Source organism: Dendronephthya gigantea, unplaced genomic scaffold (assembly GCF_004324835.1).
Source record: "Dendronephthya gigantea isolate DGI-Jeju-01 unplaced genomic scaffold, DenGig_1.0 000045F, whole genome shotgun sequence".
In the NCBI taxonomy this organism is placed as follows: domain Eukaryota; kingdom Metazoa; phylum Cnidaria; class Anthozoa; order Malacalcyonacea; family Nephtheidae; genus Dendronephthya; species Dendronephthya gigantea.
The window spans coordinates 737,191-759,463 of NW_021163055.1; the positions used below are offsets into that span (position 1 = coordinate 737,191).

General features: G+C 36.7%; 5 protein-coding genes across 6 annotated transcripts; all 5 read right to left on the reverse strand.

The window, feature by feature from the left end:
- Positions 1-42: 42 nt before the first annotated feature.
- On the reverse strand, positions 43-1,527 carry LOC114527549 (transcription factor MafK-like). The gene has a single exon (XM_028549239.1). It carries the CDS (start codon positions 1,369-1,371, stop codon positions 694-696), a length of 678 nt encoding a protein of 225 aa, XP_028405040.1. The 5' UTR covers positions 1,372-1,527; the 3' UTR covers positions 43-693.
- Positions 1,528-2,141: 614 nt separating this feature from the next.
- Positions 2,142-4,382, reverse strand: LOC114527624 (S-phase kinase-associated protein 1). Of its 2 annotated transcripts, XM_028549324.1 has the most exons (7): positions 4,347-4,382; positions 3,332-3,449; positions 2,985-3,199; positions 2,758-2,827; positions 2,612-2,682; positions 2,462-2,498; positions 2,142-2,300 (listed from the first exon to the last, which is right to left on the reverse strand). In XM_028549324.1, exons 2-6 carry the CDS (start codon positions 3,426-3,428, stop codon positions 2,463-2,465), a joined length of 489 nt encoding a protein of 162 aa, XP_028405125.1. In that variant the 5' UTR covers positions 3,429-3,449; positions 4,347-4,382; the 3' UTR covers positions 2,142-2,300; position 2,462. The 2 variants fall into 2 exon arrangements, with proteins under 2 accessions (XP_028405125.1, XP_028405124.1); XM_028549323.1 differs by having other exon boundaries at positions 2,142-2,498.
- Positions 4,383-5,561: 1,179 nt separating this feature from the next.
- Positions 5,562-16,087, reverse strand: LOC114527553 (calcium-activated potassium channel slowpoke-like). Its single transcript, XM_028549246.1, has 27 exons — positions 16,036-16,087; positions 15,073-15,561; positions 13,652-13,713; positions 13,140-13,233; positions 12,922-13,033; positions 12,478-12,553; positions 12,310-12,385; positions 12,148-12,231; positions 11,901-12,082; positions 11,397-11,507; positions 11,081-11,186; positions 10,823-10,905; positions 10,642-10,711; positions 10,465-10,530; positions 10,292-10,375; positions 10,076-10,197; positions 9,928-9,996; positions 9,731-9,820; positions 9,567-9,640; positions 9,391-9,435; positions 9,133-9,208; positions 8,965-9,061; positions 8,594-8,818; positions 7,896-8,214; positions 7,487-7,617; positions 6,761-6,955; positions 5,562-6,347 (listed from the first exon to the last, which is right to left on the reverse strand). The coding sequence occupies exons 2-27, from the start codon at positions 15,391-15,393 to the stop codon at positions 6,147-6,149; spliced, it is 3,171 nt and encodes a 1,056-aa protein (XP_028405047.1). The 5' UTR covers positions 15,394-15,561; positions 16,036-16,087; the 3' UTR covers positions 5,562-6,146.
- Positions 16,088-16,935: 848 nt separating this feature from the next.
- LOC114527574 (histone H2A.V) lies at positions 16,936-19,020 on the reverse strand. The gene is made up of 5 exons (XM_028549266.1): positions 18,939-19,020; positions 18,713-18,787; positions 18,487-18,600; positions 17,656-17,785; positions 16,936-17,254 (listed from the first exon to the last, which is right to left on the reverse strand). The coding sequence occupies exons 1-5, from the start codon at positions 18,939-18,941 to the stop codon at positions 17,193-17,195; spliced, it is 384 nt and encodes a 127-aa protein (XP_028405067.1). The 5' UTR covers positions 18,942-19,020; the 3' UTR covers positions 16,936-17,192.
- Positions 19,021-19,949: 929 nt separating this feature from the next.
- Positions 19,950-21,416, reverse strand: LOC114527568 (protein phosphatase 1K, mitochondrial-like). The gene is made up of 2 exons (XM_028549261.1): positions 20,893-21,416; positions 19,950-20,571 (listed from the first exon to the last, which is right to left on the reverse strand). Exons 1-2 carry the CDS (start codon positions 21,371-21,373, stop codon positions 19,979-19,981), a joined length of 1,074 nt encoding a protein of 357 aa, XP_028405062.1. The 5' UTR covers positions 21,374-21,416; the 3' UTR covers positions 19,950-19,978.
- Between the last annotated feature and the right edge of the window lie 857 nt (positions 21,417-22,273).

Consider the following 22,273-nt stretch of genomic DNA (forward strand, 5'->3'; position numbering starts at 1 on the left):
CATGCTCCAAGAAAAAGGCCAAGGAATCTTCTATGTTACTTGAAAGTATGCTAAAACACTCTGAACTGATTTTTAGATAAATTACGTATACGTATAGGAAAGTTTGATTTGTTGGGTAAACAAATATTATGTAATCAGTCCCTTATAAAGGAGGCCTCATCAATTAAGGACTTGACCCTAGATGATGCGTTCTCCAATTACCCTTTTTTAAACAAAATTTGTTTGCCAAAAACAACTTGTCTTTAAATTGCTTAAGCAGTAAATCTGAAAAGCACCATGATGAAGTTATGTTTAGTACATCATTTTAAAGATTCAGCTTGAGGTACAGATTTAGATTGGATTAGAGCACCTAATGGCTGAGATTAGATTTAGGCTTTCCAGGATCAGGATTATCAGGATTACCATCTGCTAATTTGATACAATTATGCTGACCTCAAACAGGATTACAGGTTACCTGAAGTATTCTGTAATAATATATACAAAGCCTATTATCAACACATTTCTCTATTAAATGCATCACATGGTGGTCAACTTGAAATGGAAAGATGGTTATACTGAAGTGTTTAAAAAATTCCAGAAAATTTGCATGGTACCATGCAGTTTATTTACCACAATACCATACATATGCATCTCATTTGACCACTATGTTCAGTTTAACACCAATCAGAGCTACTCCATTGTCAAAACCTTGCACTAAATACGGTATTGTCCAGCCCGGTTAATTTCTGCTGGGACTTGCTGTAAACCTTTCTCAGATTGTGATTTTATTCGTTGCTCGTTCAACGAGTGAAGAGTTGGTATTTGTGCTAATGTTTCGGCGATTTCTCGCGGACTTTCGCCTTGCTGCGATGCAGTTGAAGATAGCACCGACTCGATATCAACCCTCTGAGCTTTCCCCGCAGGTTCACTTGCAGATTGACTAGCGGAAAGTTTTATTCGGTCTATAATCGCTGGCCCGTTCGGCTGTGATCCTACTATACTTATGAGTGTGTTAAATTGTTTTCTTGTATCATCTCTCTCGCGTTTTAACCTGTCATTCTCTCGGGCGATTCTATCTAATTCTTCCCTCAAGCTCTCTTTATCCTTCTCCAAATCCATCCGCTGCGAGACCCGCTTATTTCGGCTGCTTTGTGCATAGCCGCGGTTCTTGAGCGTACGCCTCCGTTGTTTTATCAACGCTATTTCATGGTCGGATTTTCCTCGTAAACGTGTGTTTAAATCTTTTACAGATAAGCTCACAAGCTCGTCATCGCTTATACCTGCAATAGGACTTCCAATACTCGCATTTTCTGCGATAGATGTGGAATCATTGACGTATTCTTCGCTTGCTTGTTTTTTATCTCCATAGGCTTCGTTTTGCTGAGTCGCCATTGCGAGCAACGATCATCACATATACCACAATCCAACGCGCCGCATTCATGAAAAAATTTATACAATTTTTTAAAATTTGCCTAAAAAACTGCGAAATTTCGGCGCTTTTTGAAAAGACTTTGTACGGACCCGTGTCCGGGAACGTTAGGAAGTCAAACTGGGTTCAAAAATAGAGTAAAGTTGGTAAAAAAGGGTAAAAAATAAGAGCATTTTAGTGGCCATTTTGGGATATAGCATTGCCACGTCAGCACATTCTTCTTTCACAAAATTTGGGTCCAATATCACGCGACAATTTTAATTAATTCTTCGTGAAACACGCGAAGAATATGCGAGAAAACGATTATCGTGAGAAATGGCTAACCATTTTAAATTTGAAAGTTTGAAATTATCTTGTATAGAAGTTTCATCATATGAAAAGAATGATGCTATTTCATGCCATTGATCAACAAATTATTATAGGGTGTGGTCACCTCCACACCTTATCCAACAATTTCACTTTCCTTCTCAATTTCTAGTTGATAGATATTTGCACCTTATTCACCCAGGGGGACACTCAACATATGCATTTGTTTAAAAATTTGGAAAACCTTACAAAGCCATATGTGATCAGGGGGGTTGTTTCATTAGGAAGAAACCAGCCAGGGGTGTGTGAGCTTCTAAGTACTTTATCAGCCTTACAAGTCAGTCACATTATTTACATGACTGTAAAGTCTATCATTATCAATCAAGCAATGATTAGCAATTATCATTTATGGCACACAAGTTTGGTCTCTCTCAAAGATTCATTTTAATTTCACATTATTCAAATGCTAGAATTAGTAGAATAATATAATACACAAGGTCTAAACTCAAAAGAGACTCCCACGCATAGAAATTCAAATAATTATTAATTGCTTTTTGAAACATTGAGCATTCTGTATCTTTGATACCTCAATGAAAATGTACAAGAAACAAAAAGCTTGTCAATAATAATCATATGAAACAATTCTCTATGTAAAAACAAAGGCTAGTTAACATATATATTAACAACATTATTAAAGAACTATTTTCTTTAGACAAAATGAAATGACAAAACGTTTCATTGTCCTACTTTATTTCTCTTCACACCACTCATTCTCTTTACGAACCTGAATGAAAAATTGATCAGAATTTCAGCTCAGTCACATGTGAAATGCTGTGAGAAAATGTTCAATGAATAAACACAGTTTTTGTGCAAAGTTAATGGTAAAAAAAGGCATACTTGTTCCTCCTCTTCTGGTGTGAAATCATTCTTTATATTAAATGTTTTTCTTATTTCCTCTGGTGTTTTACCTAAGAAATATTTGACATGTTAAAAATGAACCAAAAGACACCAAGTGCATGATGTTTTAAAAACATCATATATACCTTTGATCATATTTGCAACTGTTTTGCATGTAACATCAAGCAAGCCTTTAATATCTAAATAATTTGCAGCCTATAAAGAAATAAAACTCAACAATATTGTTTGCAATTTTTTTGTGGAAAGTTACAAATATCAGATAAAATTGCTCAACAACTTTAACAAAAATATTTAAATTTACAGCTATTCCACAATATGGCACAACTAAACGTTTGATAAAACACTATCATACCAGTATTAGCTCAAAAAGCGTTCCTTGGTCAACTTTGAGGAACTCCATATCCCACGGTTCAATATCATCTGTTCTCTTCTCCTTGTTCTCATCATCCTCAGGAGGAGGTGGATCATCTTTATGATGTGTTGCCCATTGAATAACCTTCTTAAGAATTGCTGCATTCACGTTTGGTAAAGGTACCGGATCTTCGTCATCTTCGTCCATTCCTAAGTCTGATAAAGAAAATTTCATTTAACTGCAATAAACTGACCAGATCTCACTATATCTCGAATTCTATGTGCATTGAAACATTTCAGGATGATCTTTAATAACCAAGTTAAAGATTACACTAATAACAGTCTTACCATCTAACATAGTTTTTATTGTGACTGATGCTTTGGCTATCTCCACATCAACATCAAATATCTCACCATCAGAACTTCGTAATTTGATGTTCGGCATTGTATTGTACGTAATTAGTTGCTATGATGAAAAAATTGACATTTACTCAAAAGATAATTGGCACTGTCTTCTAAGGATCTAAAGGTCTGTTCACACGATCCAACTTTGTAGAATCCAATTCACTTCTGACGTATGGGATTCGCTGCCCATATTTATTGCAAGTCAACAGACTATTAAACGTTGATCAGAAGTGAATTTGTGTGAACAGACCTTAAGGGAATCAACTTGCAGATGGGTAACAAGAGAACTGCTATTTCTTTTAAAGGCTTTTGGCAATATCAGATAGAAAAGTATAGTTTTCATGAAGATATTGAGAAGTATAGTTTTGATAATTGCTAAACCACATTTTATAACAATAAAGTTGAAGCTCTTTCTATACACTGTGCAGTTATTTTAGAATGATTTTAAAGCCTTTTTGAGCTTTTAAATATGAAATTTAGCCTTTATAAAAAAGGTTTATACATTATTTTGAACATATGTCTTTGCAGATAAAGATGTCTGACGATGGGGGAGAGTTATTTCGGTAATAACCCAGTAAGTCCCAAAACAAGAAATGCTCTTCTAGAAAGTACAAACAAAAACTGAAATATTTTCAATCACAATAAGCTAATATCTCAAGGCTTGTCATCAATAAACGTGGCGAATTTGCTGCGATGTCGAGGCTGTGAGCAGTTAGACATCGACTTCTATAGCAAAATCGGAAGAACAGCGCTTTTTAGGTTGGCATGAAACTGAACTGGGTCGCTTTATAAAACCCAGAGTGAGGTGCGTAAGGATTTATACCGTATAACTTTTTTAAAAAACAACCGTTTGTCAACGCAAGCTGTCATTCCGCAAATAGTCTTCAAGTGCTTTAAATAAGGAAAAGATTAAAGGCAAATAAAGTACAAAACCCGAGAGATATTTGTTAAAACTTACCTATAAAATATTTCAACCTTTCTTCAGTTTCTTGTTTCTTGTTCAGCAAATTCGGGGGGGGGAATGTTATAAAGCGAGAGGACTGGTGCGAGTGACAACATTGATTATATCATCATCAATAATTAATGATAATTAGGCTTAATAATTAAACCATGTTCAATAGATGATTGTTGTGCATATGTATTTTAGATTGGCATTCAGAGAATAACAACATCAATATACACAGAAACATTTGTTTAACATTCTTTATTATTTTACAATATATAAACTAGATTTGGTTTCTTTACCAAGTGTAAACTATATGTTTTTTCTTCTTGAAAATATCAAAATATTTAATGTGTTCTGTTAGCAAGAGTGGACAAGATAGTGTGTCAAGATGTATTTGTCATGCCAAGCTTCACTGCAATTGTTCGTGTTGTGTTTGTTATCACACAATGATTTTCACAACCACAGGCTGAGAATTTGACATGATCATGCGCCATATTTTATCAACCCATATTAACGGTTGATTCTTTTCGTTTAAATGCAGCCGCTTCATTGGTCTGTGCATATCTTTCCTGGTATTCCTCCCTTCTTCTCAAGTAGATATCCGTACATCTTCCCCTGAACTCCTCGTTGAAATACCACTCTTGAAAACACTTCTGCATTTCTTGGTTCTCAGTTCTGCACGCTGTCACCAAAGATAGTGTCCTACCCTTGGCACAGTTTGTGAATGCGTCCACATATTCCTTGCACAAGATTTTCGCTTCTTCTCTCATGATCTTAGGGATTAAAACCTCCTTTTCAACATGACGCAAGTTTGAACCCGAGGCCCATTTTGGAATGCCTTTTTCTACTTCAAAAACATCAGCCTTTTTCTGACTCAAATCCGCCATTTTGAATTTCGACTACCTCGAGCAGGGGGGGACAATTCCAGCAACATACGGCCGTGTGCTTGTGTAAAACTCTGGGAACGAGGATAATTTTTTGGGTAATATATAGACTAACTCCAACAAAAATTAGCACGAACTAAATTGTTCTTCAAAAGAAATTCGTCAAAATACACTTCCTTTGGGCTTTGGGGTTTTTACAGTCCAATGATATTCAGCTTACTCGTACCAAGAACTTTGTGACATTGCACTTTTTTATGCACACGTGTCAATCACGTGCTGACATGAAAGTGCCTCAGTAAGAGGCCAAAATACCCAAAGACATTAATTTCACAGTGCGCGTCAATTACGGTACGAAAAGTGTAAAATATTCAAATTTTGAAAAATTACAATATATACATATAAGTAGAAACAGACATTAATATTACACAATAATTAATATGTACAAATCTTTACGATAATATAATTTTTAGTCAGATCATAATTTATACTAGTTTGACCAGATGATCTAGGAATTATTCCGAATTCTTTATTCGCTTCATATCGGTGCATTTAGCGACATTCCCTTGGTGTGTGCGATACATGCCTAAACTTCTCAACATTTAGTTCGTCTCGTCAAAGAAAAACAAAGAATTACTTGTGCAGCAATGCACTCTGCAATAAATTTAGCGGTGATTCTTTTCCTGGTGCCTGGTGACTTGTGAATGTTTGGCGACTTGTGAATGTTTGGTGAATTGTGGATGTTTGGTGATTGGATGGGCGTAATTATCTACAACAAAAGCTGTGGGCAGATTTGATAGAGCATTTGAAACAACTTCGTGTACATACGACAGACCGTTAGTCCAGAATCCTAGGAGTATCATATCGAGTAAGCAAGATTCGAGAACTTCACAAAAAAGAGATTGCTGATGTTTTCACTCCCTAGGCTGTCTTATTGTTCTGGTAAGACTTCGAAGTCGCTCTGGGCCAATCCAAATATAAGGTCGGTTTGGTTCAGAGTAAATTCAGCCTCTGGTGATGTAATGACGTAGCGTCGTGAAGATGCGCCGCCAATCAAACGATAGACTCCAATACACACCATGTGGAACTCTTTAATAGCATGAGTAAAAAGCTGACCGAATGATCGACCATCCTGAAATTAGGAGGGAAAATCTTAGCGGGGCAAAGTCTTATGAAGTGAACCTTATATGAATAGAGCTAATTTGTTTACGTTTTCTCCCTAACACTGGATCAATAACAGATGATTAGAACTGATAGAGCAGACAGTATAAATAAAGTTAGTTTAGGTTTCCTTTTGTAGTAACACTGTATCAATAAGAGATGATTCTTCCTTGACCTCTAGGAGGAACAGTTTAGAACTGATAGAGCTATCCAGTATAGATAAAGTTAGTTTAGTTTAGGTTTCCTCCTGTAGTAACACTGGATCAATAAGAGATGAACATTACTTGACCTCTAGGAAGAACAGTTTAGAACTGATAGAACTATCCAGTATGAGACTAGGAGGAAGACAGTATGTTTAGTAAAAAAGTAAATTTAGACAAGTACCCCAAATTGTTTAAAAGGTCCTTCATAAATTGGGACTTGTACAAGTTTCGCTCTCTGTCTATATAAAGCGATGTCTGGAGTTTCCGCTACTCCACGGATTTCACGGCCTTCAGCGAATTGAGCCTCCAGTTCAGCGCTGACACCTCCAGTGACCAAAGCTCGCACCAGGTTTAATACGTCCGAGTTGAAGTAGGTCTAATATGATGGAAGAAAATATAATAGCGGTGAACTTACTGGACCACTCAAAAGAAACATCAGTTATACAGAAAGACACACCAGCTAATTCCATAAAGATTAGCTAGTACTATAAAGGATCATTTCTTATGGATCCAGTTTAACTACTGGAGAAGAACCTAAACTAGATAATGTAGATTCGGTTTTCATCCAGTAGTTACATTGGATCCATAAGAGATGATCTTTTAGTGCTAGAGAAAACTCAAACTAGATAATCTAGATTAGGTTTTCGTCCAGTAGTTATACACTTGATCCACAAGAAATGATCCTTTAGTACTAGAGAAAACCCAAACTAGATGATCTAGATTAGGTTTTCATCCAGTAGTTACATTGGATCCATAAGAGATGATCCTTTAGTACTAGAGAAAACCCAAACTAGATAATCTGGATTAGGTTTTCATCCAGTAGTTATACACTAGATCCACAGGAGATGATCCTTCAGTAGTATTAAATAATCTCTATGTACGGTGTGTTTCTCTTTTCGTAACTTACGGCTGTCATTAACGAGTCAAGAACAGAGACAGTGAAAGCATGACCACAAGCAAAAGGCTGTGTTTCATAAAAACCAATTCCGTCTTCATCCTCATCTTCATCATCTAGATACTGAACGTTGTTGTCAAATACTGCAAAAGAAAACAGCAAAATATAATGAAAAATACAGTGGAAAAGAAGACGAGTAAAAAGCCAGGGATAAAATGTTTGATAGGCTAAAGAACGGTGTCAATCTGGGAGTGTTTTCTTCTCCCACTTCCTTTTAATAGATCAGATAGCTAATACTTGGTCGTTTGGTAAGCGATATCGCACCCATTAAAGAAGAGAGGAATGGGTGAAGGTTTGTTCTGAAGAACATTAGGAAAATCTGAAGAAAATTAGGAGGTTCTGAAGAATAACTCTCATTTACCGAGTTCGGTTATCATCGGTAGAACAGCACTGATCTCCTCTAGTTTCGACACAGAGAGAATTCTGTTCGGTTGGGAAACTGGTGTAGTACTGTCGTCATCCGTTGTCAAATGAGCGACCATTTCTCTCTGTAACACTGTGGCAACGTCATCAAACGGCATAGCTTTTAAATTGAGACTGGCCATGATTGGCTCCTTATCAGCCAATGCCTGATCGTCATTTGCTGAATCTGCAGCTCGAACTATTGGGGAGAGCACGACGACCATGGCAGCTAAATTAGCGTTCACAGCATTGAGGTCTGCTCGGTTGAATGGCGAACCCTGGGATGAAAAATGGTCTAAGTCAGATTTTGGGTGATTCCCGTCCCCCTGAGATCTTTCTCAGGTAGTTCAGACACAAACCACGACAGCCTATTGTAGAATACTACCTACACTGAACCACCACGTTTGAGATATCTTTCTCAGGCAGTTCAGACACAAACCACGACAGCTTATTGTAGAATACTACATACACTGGACCACCACGTTTGAGATATCTTTCTCAGGCAGTTCAGACACAAACCACGACAGCTTGTTGTAGAATACTATACATACACTGGACCACCACGTTTGAGATATCTTTCTCAGGTAGTTCAGACACAAACCACGACAATTTATGCCGGTATAATACTACCTACACTGGATCAGTCTATTTACGTACCGGCAAAATATTAATTTCAGGGAAGTTACACAGTTGTTCCCACTCCCTTCTCAGATAAACGCCGTCGCCAACAAATACGATTTTCTTGAGCTCGCCTGGTTGCAGGTTACTTGCCCGCAACGGGATGCAGAATGTCCGAAGCCCTATAAGCGGGCCATCACTTTCAGCAAATACGCAAACAACTATATGATTGTTGAATACAATCTGTTCCGCTTTAGTGCGATCCTGAAACGATATGTACAAATCATTAGGTAACTGTGACTGCCACGTGGCTAACACGAGATTAACACGTGAATGGTATTATTTATCTTTTGGATTCCAACTTCCAAGCAAGGAAGAATCACTATAGTTGGTTAAATGTTTGCACGTACCACAGTGGCTGTCTCAAAATCGACCTTTTCACACCAGTAGTAAGTCCCAGTTGAATCAAACATGCTAAGCTTTCCATTTCCCATTAGATCTTGAAGTCTGCAAAAAGTTTAATTCATTATTTAGTCTTAGTCCATTCATACCTGATACTTGTCAGAAATTGAACTTACTTCGACGCAGCTTTTTTCATCGTTGGTTTCTTTTTATTTGGCGTGTATAACTCAATACACGTGTCGTTCTCGTCCACTGAAAATATCAAAATGGTTCAAGTTGTAAAGTTAATCTGCATTGCTGCAAAAAAAACGGTGAAACAACCCCACAGGAACTTGTATACAGCGATGAGTGTCTGTGGCATATGGCACAGAATCCATCCCACAAAGTAGCCTAGTGAGGTTCCAAAGTTACATAAAACGAATTTGATTACTTACTGTTGACAATAGCTGGAGGAACGACGGTCTTGCAACTGCCTTTGTCTGAAGGAAATAACAAAAATACATCTTACTCCGTGAGGAGATTCTTTGGTGTAAAAACCAAAGGGATTGTTTTCTCCTTCAACGACAATGTAAGAATACTTAGAAATATGGCATCAAAATGATGCTATTACCCGAGCATTTGCATTCTTCGATTTGTTCAGGAGAGTTGACGTTTTTGTGACAATTATTACAATACAAAAACACCCTGGAAGAAAATATATTTTAAACATCAAACACTATTCAATTTACTGGTTAAAAAGGTTGAGAAGTACGTATCACATATCACACCATTTACCTTTTTACTTCAATGGCTGAGTCCGCTATGAAACAGCCCTTACTGCCTTGAACAACTCTTGCGTTCTCATCGCACGGATTGAGAACGTAACTACAGAAAGGGGTACCAAAAGAAAGTGAGTGGGATACGTAAGTTATAGATGAAGCATTAAGTTGAGATCTGCCGCGACAGAAATGGGGAAATCTGTTTATTTTTACCGTAGGGTTCCATCTTTTGCTCTTAACTGAATCGCAAGTAAGGTGAGACCAAGCTTCTCAAAGCAAAATCTGTGAGGAAAGAGAAAGAAAACGTTTCAGAATTGTTGCACGGTCGTGGTTTCATTTCCAGCATCATCTGCGTACTTACAGAACGAACTCGTGGAAGTCCATACCAACAAAAGCTGGCGATAGTGTCTCTGTATACATTTCCTTCGAGGCACCAAGAAGATAGTTTCCCTTCCATGTCACAACCTGCTCGTCTTCTGAAGGCTATGAATGAAATGATTTGTTGGGTGAAAAGCGTGCTTTCAGTTTGACTCTACCACCAAACTCTAATCAATGGTATGGATTTCTTAGTGTTTACCTCGCTTCTCATGGCGAAAATGTTCGCTAAGAGCGTAGAAAAACCTTGTGAAAGACAGCTCTGCGCTATGAATCCAAGTTTGAGCTAAAAAAATAAAAAGGATATCAAAGTTCTGTTGAATAATGTTCGAGAAAATGGCGTATAAAATCAGTTTGTTGTATAATTTGCATTACCTCACTAACGCACACCATATCATCACCATTGTCCATGTCCCAAGAGCGAATGTTGAACAAATGCATCTTAAAGAAAAAAACACCTTAGATTGTGCGGCCAAAAAACGTCGCAATTCGTCGTCATTAGAATCAATATGCTTCCATGTTGCAAAGACAGCCAAACTCCAAAGTTTATACCTTATTGTGATACTGTAGGAGCTGAATAACGACTCGTATTTTTGATGAGAAATTCTTTATTGAAATAACCCTAAATCAGAAGTAAATATTATCGAGATATTCGTTATCATATACGGACTTGTTTATTGTATATTCCTGTATTCCTAAGATTTTAAAGGCTGATTTAGATGACTTTAAGTACCTCATTATATTTGCGGCGTCTTCCGCATCAGGATTTGAGCAATGGCGGTTCGCCAAAATCAAGACAGCTGTTGCTTCCCTCATCTAGAATAAGGGAAAGAAATATCATGATTATAAACACTCAACACGAAAAAATACACTAGCTTGATATTTACGCCTTATGTCAAAGAAAAATATAAGTCGTTCAAAAGCATGATATATCTAAACTTATAACATATATTTTCCAATGAACACTTAGGGACAGTTTAATTTATTTTACCTGAACTCTCTCACAATCTCCACCATCCAGAACAGTTCCTTTGAAATACGATACATTCACTTCGTTACGCTTCAGGACAGCTTCTAGCTCGCTTGAGGGAAACGAGCTGTAAAAAGTAGCGAGAAGTATTTTAAATCACTTATGAGTTATCAGTGACAACGGTGGCCATTAGGGATACTGAGATGTCTTTTCAGTCAGGCAGTTCAGACACAAACCACGACAGCTTATTGTAGAATACTACCTACACTGGACAACCACTTTCAAATATCTTTCTCAGGTAGTTCAGACACAAGTGTTTTATTAACACCGTACTTACGGATAAAGAAAGACAACATGTTCATTAACGTCATCTCGATCAGGATGTAAAAATTCACGTAGAAAGGTTTCAACAGTATCTTTAGTTATATGTCCGCAGACAACAACATGGCTAAAAAACGAGAAGTTTTGGAAAACTAGATCAATAAGAGATGATCCTTACTGGACCTTTAGGAAGAACAGTTTAGAACTGATAGAGCTATCCAGTATAAATAAAGTTAGTTTAGTTTAGGTTTCCTCCTGTAGCAACACTGGATCAATAAGAGATGATCCTTACTGGACCTCTAGGAAAAACAGTTTAGAACTGATAGAGCTGTCCAGTGTAAATAAAGTTAGTTTAGTTTAGGTTTCCTCCTGTATAGTAACACTGGATCAATAAGAGATGATCCTTACTGAACCTCTAGAAAGAACAGTTCAGGACTGATAGAGCTATCCAGTATAAATAAAGTTAGTTTAGTTTAGGTTTCACTGGATCAATAAGAGATGATAATTTGTGGACACTTACTTTACACCTTCAGTAGTTTTGAAAGAACTGTTGTATTTTGATTGCGACGCGAGGAACGCCCCGATAACTGGAATCGCGGAGGTAAACATGACAAGACCAACACAAATGAATATGCAGATAAAAATTTTTCCGAGATAAGTATGGCAGTAAATATCGCCATAACCAACGGTCGACATGGTTACCTAGGACATAATTATCATGGTTAGTTTAAAGAAGGGATATAACGAAATGAAGCTACCTTACTTACCAAGAGAAAATATAAGCAATCAAATGGATTTAAATGTTGTCCTTCGTACTCATGATCTCCGAATGGATCACCTGTATTCTCGAGCTAAATGGAGTAAAACACTTTTAGCCATTATACAAACTTTCAGTAAAATTATTAGGTGTTCAATAACATTATACTTACCATATGGACCATTCCAGCTGAGGTTACCCAGAGGCCAACAAAATTTCCAATAACACTTGCCATTTCAATACTTCCGCTAAAGAAATTTCCCCGAAACATTGAATGAGATTTGCCGATATGAAAACTAAATACAAAACATCCAAAGGTGTACAGAATTTATCGACTTACGCGCTGTGTAAAATTCCCAGAATTTGTAAAACTTCCGAAAGTCTTAAAAGCTGAAGAGCCCTCAGGAACCTCATACCTAATTTGTAAAATAGACAAGAACATTAGTTTGTTTCTCATCAAAGTTGGATGACATCCAGTGGACCACCACCTTTGAGATATCTAAGGTAGTTCAGACACAAGCCACGACAGCTTATTGTAGAATACTACCTACACTGGACCACCACGTTTGAGATATCTTTCTCAGGTAGTTCAGACACAAACCATGACAGCTTATCGTAGAATACTACCTACACTAGACCACCACGTTTGAGATATCTTTTTCAGGTAGTTCAGACACAAACCCCGACAGCTTATTGTAGAATACTACCTACACTGGACCACCACGTTTGAGATATCTTTCTCGGGTAGTTCAGACACAAAGAGATATATTCCGGGTGAACTTACCAAGCCAAGTCTGTTCAACGACGATTGATACGAAAACTTGAGGTACGGTGAAAAAGTCGATAATTGACGTCAACTCAAACCAAAATAAAAGCTTGTCATTTGCGGCCAAAAACTAAATGGAGAGGAATATTTGATAAGTTGATAAAGAGTATAAAATATATTATATAAACCTTTCTCACATCACTGTATAAGAAAGCAATTATAACTACTGGACTCACCCTGACTATAAAATGAAATATGAAAAATGTGTTGAGTGCAATTTCAAAAATCCACAGTTTTTGGTCTCCCAACTTCAAGCAGTGTTCAACTGGACTATAAATCAAGGTGAAAAGAGTTGAGAAGAAACTTGAAATCTGCAACGCATCTATAGCCTACTCTTCTTAGAGGTCTAGTAAGGATCATCTCTTATTGATCCAGTGTTACTACAGGAGGAAACCTAAACTAAACTAACTTTATTTATACTGGATAGCTCTATCAGTTCTAAACTGTTCTTCCTAGAGGTCCAGTAAGGATCATTTCTTATTAATCCAGTGTTACTACAGGAGGAAACCTAAACTAAACTAACTTTATTTATACTGGATATCTCTATCAGTTCTAAACTGTTCTTCCTAGAGGTCCAGTAAGGATCATCTCTCATCCGTGCAGTGTTTCCACAAGTGAATTGGAGCAACCAGTTGAACTGAAAAATGACAGACACACGTCACTAAACAAGACTTTAAGACTCACTTACTATTGCGACTCGACATAATATAAAGCGATGTATGTCATACTAAACAGAAACGATAAGATTGCCTGAAAGGAAAAGAAATAAAATATTGTAAGCAGCTTGTTCTATGGGAACTCAGCCAGTCTAACTGTCCAACGGCTCATTCGAAGTTCAACACAATTTATGGTGAGGCTTTTCCGTTTCCCCTGCATCTGGGACATTTGTTGGCATACTTTTAGTTTGAACGAACTGTAGAAAAAGTGCCAGTCCTATGATGGCGACCAATTCACAATTAACATTTTCATTAGCAAGTTCACGTTCGGATCCCCCCTCTCTATTTTATAGCAAAACCAGCTTTCCAAGGGCGGAGAAGCTTACGTGCCGACCCTCCAAAATACATCAAAAGGGGCAGGGGGGGTCAAACCTGATCTGCAACATGCATGCAATAGGAATGGATGAAAGGAATTGAAAATGGCTGGAGTTTTTGATAAAAACACAGCGTAGTTAATACCCCGATCAGAGAAGTGCTGTTGCAATTAAATTGAAAGACTTTTCGAAGACATTTAGATATAGTCTTGGTCTCACTACTCTGTTAATATGGATATTTGTTGACAAATCTTTAATTATACTATTGTTTCTACCCGCAGATAGAAACAACCGCAGATGTTAAACAAAACATATATATATCCTGGAGATGTTGAACGTTGTTATGGGGGCAGACAGGTAGGATTGGTTATGCACCATAGTAACGTTTAACACCATTAAAAATTCATTGTCTTCGGCTCTATCTCTTTCTAAAAACATTTAAACTAATAGTTAATGAAGATTATTTTTAACACGACATTTTGACGTTTCACAGTTCGCTTGCAACATGCCTAACTGTCGTGTTTCACCCAGGTTTAGTAGTGAGAACTTAAGAACAATTTCCTGTCGTGTTGTATTGCTTTTAAAAGTTATCATTAGCAGATAACTTTTCGTAATTACCTTGCGAACATATATAACACGGCATGCTAAACACATGCAAAACTACTTTATCAATATATCTACTTTCTTGAACTGCTTAAAACTAAGGGGATACTAGATGTGATACATTCTTGGACATGTGTGATAACTTTTGCTAAAGAAATCGCATTAAGAGACAGCTTTATAAATTATACATACTAACAAAGCTTTGAATAAAGATATACTGTTAACAGGAATAATTTGTGCAGACATATAAGCATTATAAATGAATACAGCTTGGTCTTTTAACATGTGTTACTAGAGATACAATGAAATAAAAACAGCTACAACTGAATAAGCTCTTCTATAAGTAAACGAAACGTAACTGGTCGCAGCACACTGGCAAAAATCATTCGGTTAGCACTAGGCCGTATGTACATGCAAATCGCTATAATACAGAAGGATATTTATTGATACATTGCATATATTAACATCATTCTTACCATGACTTTGCCTTTCAAAGTCTTGGCGTTGATAAGCGATCCAGCGCCCTCCTTAATAGCAATATATAGTCCGCCTTCGTCCTCATCGTTGTTACTCGGAGGTCGTTTGGTCGCTGATTTTCTAGATTTCGCACTATTTGGAGGAGTAACAGTCGCTGTTTTGGAACGATTTCGCTCGCAAAGTTTGACAAGAAGTTTTCCACATAGGATGAAGAAAAGTCCGCCAAAAAATATTGTCACGCTCGTAAGGATAAAGTAATGCCATTTCCGCTCGTCTTTAGAGACCAATTCGTCTTTGCAATTATCCGAATCCAAGACCATTTTGCGTTTGTTTTACAAAGATACCTGCATTCTTCCTTACGTACAAGTTTATTATATTAGGCTTTGTGATTCAATATTGAACCGTTAGCATATACAGACGCTGTAGCGACCGAAGTAGTTCCAGTCAGATCAATTTTCTCGTTCAGTGAAACAGCAAACACATCGATTCTGTCGAAATGATATCAAAAATTTAGCGTACACAACGCGGTGCGACTCCAAACAAGAAATTTAGCTTTGATATTGGATTATATAGCATATAGCTATTATTAGGTAAAGTACAGAACAGACTGAAATGTATGCATCATTGCTCGCAAGCTATAGACAGGTGGTCACTCACTCCATGACAACAATTGTCAACTTAAACCCGATTTGCCGAAGTCGAATAAACACTCTTGTATGGAAAAATTAAATAAAAATTTAACCCGTCCAAGGCTTCATTATCAACATGCTCGCAAAAGGCAGCAATTGTCACTTATTGATTTTTTTTAACTGCTAGAGTATCTTTGTTTACAGGTATGTCTAAACAAGTGAAGACTGATGGCAATCATTTGAAATCATTACTCAAAAACTACAGAGTGCTCGTATGCCATCATAAACTTCGATATCCAAGTCTCTTTTCAATTACAAATCAATGTACTAGACCTGTTCCCGATGAGTCCGTTTCAATTGACAAACATTTCAAACTGCAAGAAATTTAATGAAATTTTTCAATTGTAATAATCAAGGTATTTCATTGTCTGACAGCGCAGGTAACAGTCTTTCAGCTGTCCTGAACGAGAATAATTTAAATCCAAATTGGCTTGCCAATATCAAATCGACAACGTGAATACTTAAGTAAGTTTAGTTAAACAAATATTGGTCGCCATTTGACAAGATTTGTTGTCTACGAGATGATCAAAAGTTATTTTTTTCCTTTGTGAAAGAAAGATATTGGATTTCACGAAAAAAAGCTTTTTTATTTTAATAAATCGTTTCATTTCCTTCGTTTTTTTATCCGGATTTTCCGAAGATTGTTTGTTAGCAAAATAACAGAGTCTGTGCTGAAGTCATCTGGGTTTAATTAAAACATATATTGCCTTTTTAGCGGAGCTTTTTTAGTCATGGGCTTCCAAGTCGTAGAACCAACCATTTTCTCTTGCAAGGGGGGGGGGAGTATGCTCTAACCCACTAACTCCAGCCAATCGAATCACAATTTTTAAACAGGTTTCTATACTCATCGTTATATGAAAACCAAAAACAAATTAGCAATCCTCAAAATTTGCAAAGATATTCAGAGGGCAATTAAAACAGTTTTTCTATTAGAAAAATAAATTATTCTCAACTGTCCTTTACGGAACAAATTCAAACACAATTTTCCTTTAAGGAACAAAAACTAAACATTGTCTTTTATATACAAGAATGTCACCACTTCAGGAATTCAAGCAACTTTAGGCTCCTAAAATATTGTTGAAAATTCGTTTATGTCTAACCTGGAAGGCATAGAATCGCAACAAATCCAAATCAAGCACTATCTGGAAAATACAGGAAACACAATCAAAGTAGTTTTTTTGAGAAACTTTAATACTAAGATATTACACTGATTAAGCTGTACAGGTTTAGATAAAAACAACACACCCCTAAAACACTACACATACGTATTAAATAACAAATGTTCGCAAATTAAAGTGTCCCAAATCTTGTCTTTGAACCACAAAATATACATGGAACCTAATATACATTTGTCCATCATGTGCATATGTTGGAGTAGAGGGCGAACGGTAACGAGATATTTATGTGGATGTTATGTTTTGGGTTTCTAACTACTGTGGTTTCGCTGTTCCTTTCTTGCCAATCAAACTCTTGTGAATATGAGGAATGACACCTGGAAGGGAAATTTAGGAGTTTAGATCCATGCAGCAAAGTTTATCAGGAACAATGTTAGTTGCATTTAGGAAAAAACCCCTGCTATTTCAAGATTGTGAAGATCTTTTTGGAGCAGAATGTGCATTGATTGTTCATTACTTTAGTATAAATGAAACTTTCTAGAATGTGGACAGCACAACTCTAGAATACCTTGCAAGGTTAATTAACTATTAGCACAAGGGAAACAACCACATGAGAAAACTAGTTTGAGATGATGGTGTTGGACAAATGGAATATGCTTTGTAGATAAAAGATTGAAACTTATGGTACACTTGGATTAGTCTATAGTTTCTAGTGAAATATCCCATGTACTTTGTGCCAATGCCAATGGACTGGCAAAAAGAAAGATGCAACACTTACCACCACCAGCGATAGTAGCTTTGATAAGCGAGTCAAGTTCTTCGTCACCACGGATTGCAAGTTGCAAATGCCGGGGCGTGATACGTTTCACTTTGAGATCTTTCGAAGCATTTCCAGCCAACTCAAGAACCTGTCCAAAAATACCACAAATTAAGCGAAGGATGGTTTTTGTCAAGCTTTCAAATCCACCCATCATTTTCTTTCCAAAATCAGCATGTGTGCAACGAACAACCACATTTCATTTTAATTTCACATCGTATGAACCTTGCTATCCGATCAAAGATAATGCTCTTTCGGCAATGCAGGCAAGCATCAAATTTTTTATATTTTCACCAGCAATTGCATAGGCAAAGAACTAGCACATGCTATGTGCTCTGCATCACAATTACCCACCATAGCTGTTCAGCCCAATTGCAAATACAGGTTCATATAACTAAAGTACAAGTTGAAAATTCCTTCAATACAAGGCATTTTCGATGCTGCTTTGTATATTCTAACAGATATTTATCATATAAAAATATTTATTTTCAATGAAGAACGCGGCAGCCATGTTGTTGGTGTCCGTGAAAGAATGGAGGGAATTTCAGGCGGGAAAATTTCAAAACTGCATTACCGGTTTAATACGACTATAAATTCATCGTTTCCACAACCAAATTTTGCCAAATTTCATGCGAACTGCCTTTCGCATTAAGGAAATTTCATCTAGCGTGTTTAAAAGAGCACTTTTTATAGAGACGCACGAAATTTGACAAAACAATACTACCAAGCCAAACAATACTCTACAACGCCGATGAAATGTCCGAAATTTAAGATTTTTAAAGGGGATTTTACCTCTGCCGTGAGATATTCCAAGATAGCTGCACTATAAACGGCTGCAGTTGCCCCGACTCGACCATGACTTGTTGTGCGATTCTTCAAATGTCTGTGAATACGACCGACGGGGAACTATGAAGAAATTCAAGAAAAATATTGAACCATCTTCATTGTTAACTAACGGTAGGGATTGCAATAGTCTTTAATCGATTATAGATCACAGAAGAAGCAAACGTTTACATACTTGTAAGCCGGCGCGAGCTGATCTTGATACGGCTTTCGCCTTTGTTTTGGAATCTTTTCCTGCCTTGCCTCCAGCCTAAAACATCAAAAATATTGAAATTTTAACAAGACTACGAAGCAAAATATATGAAATAATGTTCAATAGACATCAATTAAATAGTATTTAGTAAAATGGTCGAGTTTCGAAGTCAAATAGACGTTGGATGCAATGGATTATATTTACTTACCATTTCGTAATTTCTTGTCTTCTACAATGATGTGTCAGCGAAACGAAAGAGGTAACCGAAGAATGCTAAATGCTTGCGTAACGTCAAAAGTGCGCCAAAACCTGCTGATTTGAAGGAACGATCAACCAATCAAAAATAAAGAAATATCACCATTAGCCAATCAGCAGCTTATATCTGCATCAGGTGATCAACCGAATCGGAATATATAATTTTTAAATTAACCTTGTTGAAATTTTTCAGCGCATAATAAAATCATTCAAATTCGGCAAATTTATTCAAGCGATTATAAATAATTACGGTGGCATTTTCCACACTTTATTGTTTTTTTTTGTTTTGATGGGTAGATAATGAGCATCCTCGCTCTTCTATATTGTGAATACAAAGCTTTTTGTGTAGAGAAACACAGCACAAATTCTTTTCGAAATCGTTTGCAGCTTTAAAAGTTGAACTCTTTTGGGACCACACTCTTCTTGGTTCCCAAAAATACGACGATTATATATGCAAAAAATTAATGTATAAAAATGATTTATGAAGGCACTGGAAAGGGAGATAAATGCAAAATTGGATAAAAAAAAACACAGAAAAACCTATCGCATCTGCATTAAAGCCAGACACTAATCTAAGATGCCTGTCTGTAATTCAAAAAAGGTTTTTTTCAACAACTTCCCACTTTGAATTCATGAAAGCTAAGCTTTGCTGCGCTTCCATAATTCATAGTAACCATGGATAATCAGGGATAATAATGTGTGTAACCATGTGTGTTTTTATTATCCATGATAGTAACCATGCGCGGACGACTGGACCTAATCACGTGTTATTTTTTAGCTCAGTTTTTCAGCTGGTTTATTGCACATCAGTACATGTCATTTCCAAAAAAATGCTGTGCAAAATTTGAGAAAAATTATTGATTTGAGTATTTTACTGTTGCACAATTTGATTTAAAACCTCTGAATAAAGGACAAATATAAAATACAATTGACACACTTCGAACTTGACACTGGTTTGAACCAGCTTTAAAATTTATACAATTATCTTATTATTTACATATATTTTGTTAAACCACTTCTAAAACTTGTCAAGGAATGATTATATTGATTGCCCTCAAACGACCTCATTCCAAATGACCTGAACGGCAGGAGTATCACAGTGACATCATCCTCTGAGCCAAACTGCACCGCACATGTCGTTAGCATCTCGACAGACTCCTCAGGCTCTAACGAACCATTCAATATATTCACTGTCTGATCTGTGTTCATTACAGCAGAAATTCCATCAGTGATCAACGCTAGGAAACTGTCAGTGTCCTGATTAATTGTAAGCGTTTGAATTTCAGGAACAGCAATAACACCAAATGGTTTAAGATCAAAATTTCCAAAGCACCTTGTCATTGATAAACGACCATTAACACGAGGTGTCATGAAACCATCAGTTTCAACTGAAGCACGATTGGCTAGCACTCTGTTCTTTTCATCAGTTGATGATGGTGTGTGATCCTTAGTAAGTAGGTGTGCTACACCCTCTCTACATAAAATGGCGCGACTATCACCGACGCTTGCTACCACCAATTCTTCACCATTCTTTAAAACAGCAACAGTGGCAGTCGATCCAGAACGGATTGTCTGTTCCTTGTTATCTATACAGAAAGAATAGTGTTGCATTGTTGTGTAAACCTTTTAAGTTCAAACCAGCAGTTCCTGGGAATATACTGTAACTACAACCAACTATCAAATGAAATCAGTTTACAGGCTGTATAGCTTATCTCTGTGAATTTCAAACGACGTTGAGTATACCACCAACAAAAAGGTCAGTGTTTTGCTTAAAAAATTGGCATTTAAAATATTTACAACACTTGTCTGAATCACAGTGTGATATTTGGTTAGTTACAATACATATCACGTATTTACTGGATGTTTATAAATTATAAAATCGTTCACAACAAAACGTATTAACGTACCGATTTTGTCTAATTCCCTAGCCAAGGCCACGTCACAATCTATAAACCCTCTCCGCAATGCTGTAGTAAGAGAACACCGGCCTTGATCGAGGAATTTTTTTACGTACAAATGCAGATTGTTACGCACAAAATCGACAACAAACGAACCGCCATGACCATCAAAAACGCCCAGGAATAAAGTGTCTGCCGAGAGTTCTGTCACTTGAAATCTATCTTCGTTGAAACCTTTGAAACCTTTAAGGCTTTGGTATTTAATAGTGTTCAAATCCACACGATTTAGCAGACATGAATCATCATTTTGCCAACCGCCAATGTTGTCATTCGAGTAGAGAGTCTGTCGGCCACGGTCGCTCCAAAGTCGAGGTTTTTTGAACGGTTCTTCGCTGAAAAATCGATAAAGCAAATACACGAAAGGCTCATAAGTCTTTCTGGTGTGTTTTAATAGCGTTTTCGGAACACCTCGGGCAGTAAAAGATAGCATTTCGCAGCCGGAAAATCGCAGAAAATTGGCGCAAAACCCTCCTCTAATTTCTCTTCAATAATTAATATTTCGGTTTGTTTTGGTCACGTGACAATGCGGGAAAATCTACGTGGTTACACGTGCGGAAAACTACGGCCACGTGGAATGAAAGAAATAAAAGTTCTTTGATGTTTTTCTAATTAAAAACTGTATAACAAAAGCTCATTTGATCGTAGAACGACTTAGAGTAATATGACTAGCCCCTTCTTGTACCATATCGTCTCTTTCAAAAGTCTCTTTTAAAATGAAACATGTTCAAGCAAGCAGTTTGGTGTACAGTTTTACCAATTTTGGAATTAACCAATCAGAGCGTTTTACAAATCTTCCGGTTAACCAATCACATTGTTTCATTAAATCTATCACCCAGCCAATCAAAAGGCTGTACAACTTGATTGGGCAGCCAATCACAAGTGGAGAAAAGCGCGGGATGTCAAGAAATCCCAAAATGAATTCGATAGACAAGACTAAAGTTTTTAATATTCGTTTAAATTAATGTACATTACGCGTAATAAATGTTATATTATATGCTTTATTAAGTAAAACTAAATATTAGGTCATAATTTATATGTTAGTACTAATAATTGTTAATTCAATATTAATAATGTATATGATGGTTGGATGAAGATGCGAAATATCTAATAGTTTTTCACAAACTAGATCACAGTATTTAGCGAGTACAATAGATGATATAGCTGGAGATTGGTTAACTACAACTTTGCTCTAAACATAGTCCAGCTCGGTTGTACGAAATCTGGAGAGCACTATCCCAAGCTAACATTATGTTTTTTGAATCGCCCTAAAACTACCTGAAGTTCTGTCATAACCTAAATAAACCTTGGTATTCATAAATTAGAGCTTCAA

Excerpts from the sequence above, each read along its gene's own strand:
- LOC114527549 (XM_028549239.1), bottom strand. The coding sequence starts at position 1,371 with ATGGCGACTCAGCAAAACGAAGCCTATGGAGATAAAAAACAAGCAAGC.
- LOC114527624 (XM_028549324.1), bottom strand. The coding sequence starts at position 3,428 with ATGCCGAACATCAAATTACGAAGTTCTGATGGTGAGATATTTGATGTT. Across the intron at positions 3,200-3,331 it reads AATAAAAACTATGTTAGATG|ACTTAGGAATGGACGAAGAT; the intron begins GTAAGACTGTTA and ends TTTCTTTATCAG. Across the intron at positions 2,828-2,984 it reads CGCTTTTTGAGCTAATACTG|GCTGCAAATTATTTAGATAT; the intron begins GTATGATAGTGT and ends ATTTCTTTATAG.
- LOC114527553 (XM_028549246.1), bottom strand. The coding sequence starts at position 15,393 with ATGGTCTTGGATTCGGATAATTGCAAAGACGAATTGGTCTCTAAAGAC. Across the intron at positions 13,034-13,139 it reads TATTTCATTTTATAGTCAGG|TTTTTGGCCGCAAATGACAA; the intron begins GTGAGTCCAGTA and ends CTCTCCATTTAG. Across the intron at positions 9,209-9,390 it reads TCCTCCAGCTATTGTCAACA|TGGACGAGAACGACACGTGT; the intron begins GTAAGTAATCAA and ends TGATATTTTCAG.
- LOC114527574 (XM_028549266.1), bottom strand. Across the intron at positions 18,601-18,712 it reads CAGCTCGCGCCGGCTTACAA|TTCCCCGTCGGTCGTATTCA; the intron begins GTATGTAAACGT and ends ATTTCTTCATAG. Across the intron at positions 17,255-17,655 it reads AGCTACTATCGCTGGTGGTG|GTGTCATTCCTCATATTCAC; the intron begins GTAAGTGTTGCA and ends TTTCCCTTCCAG.
- LOC114527568 (XM_028549261.1), bottom strand. The coding sequence starts at position 21,373 with ATGCTATCTTTTACTGCCCGAGGTGTTCCGAAAACGCTATTAAAACAC. Across the intron at positions 20,572-20,892 it reads TAGGGAATTAGACAAAATCG|ATAACAAGGAACAGACAATC; the intron begins GTACGTTAATAC and ends CTTTCTGTATAG.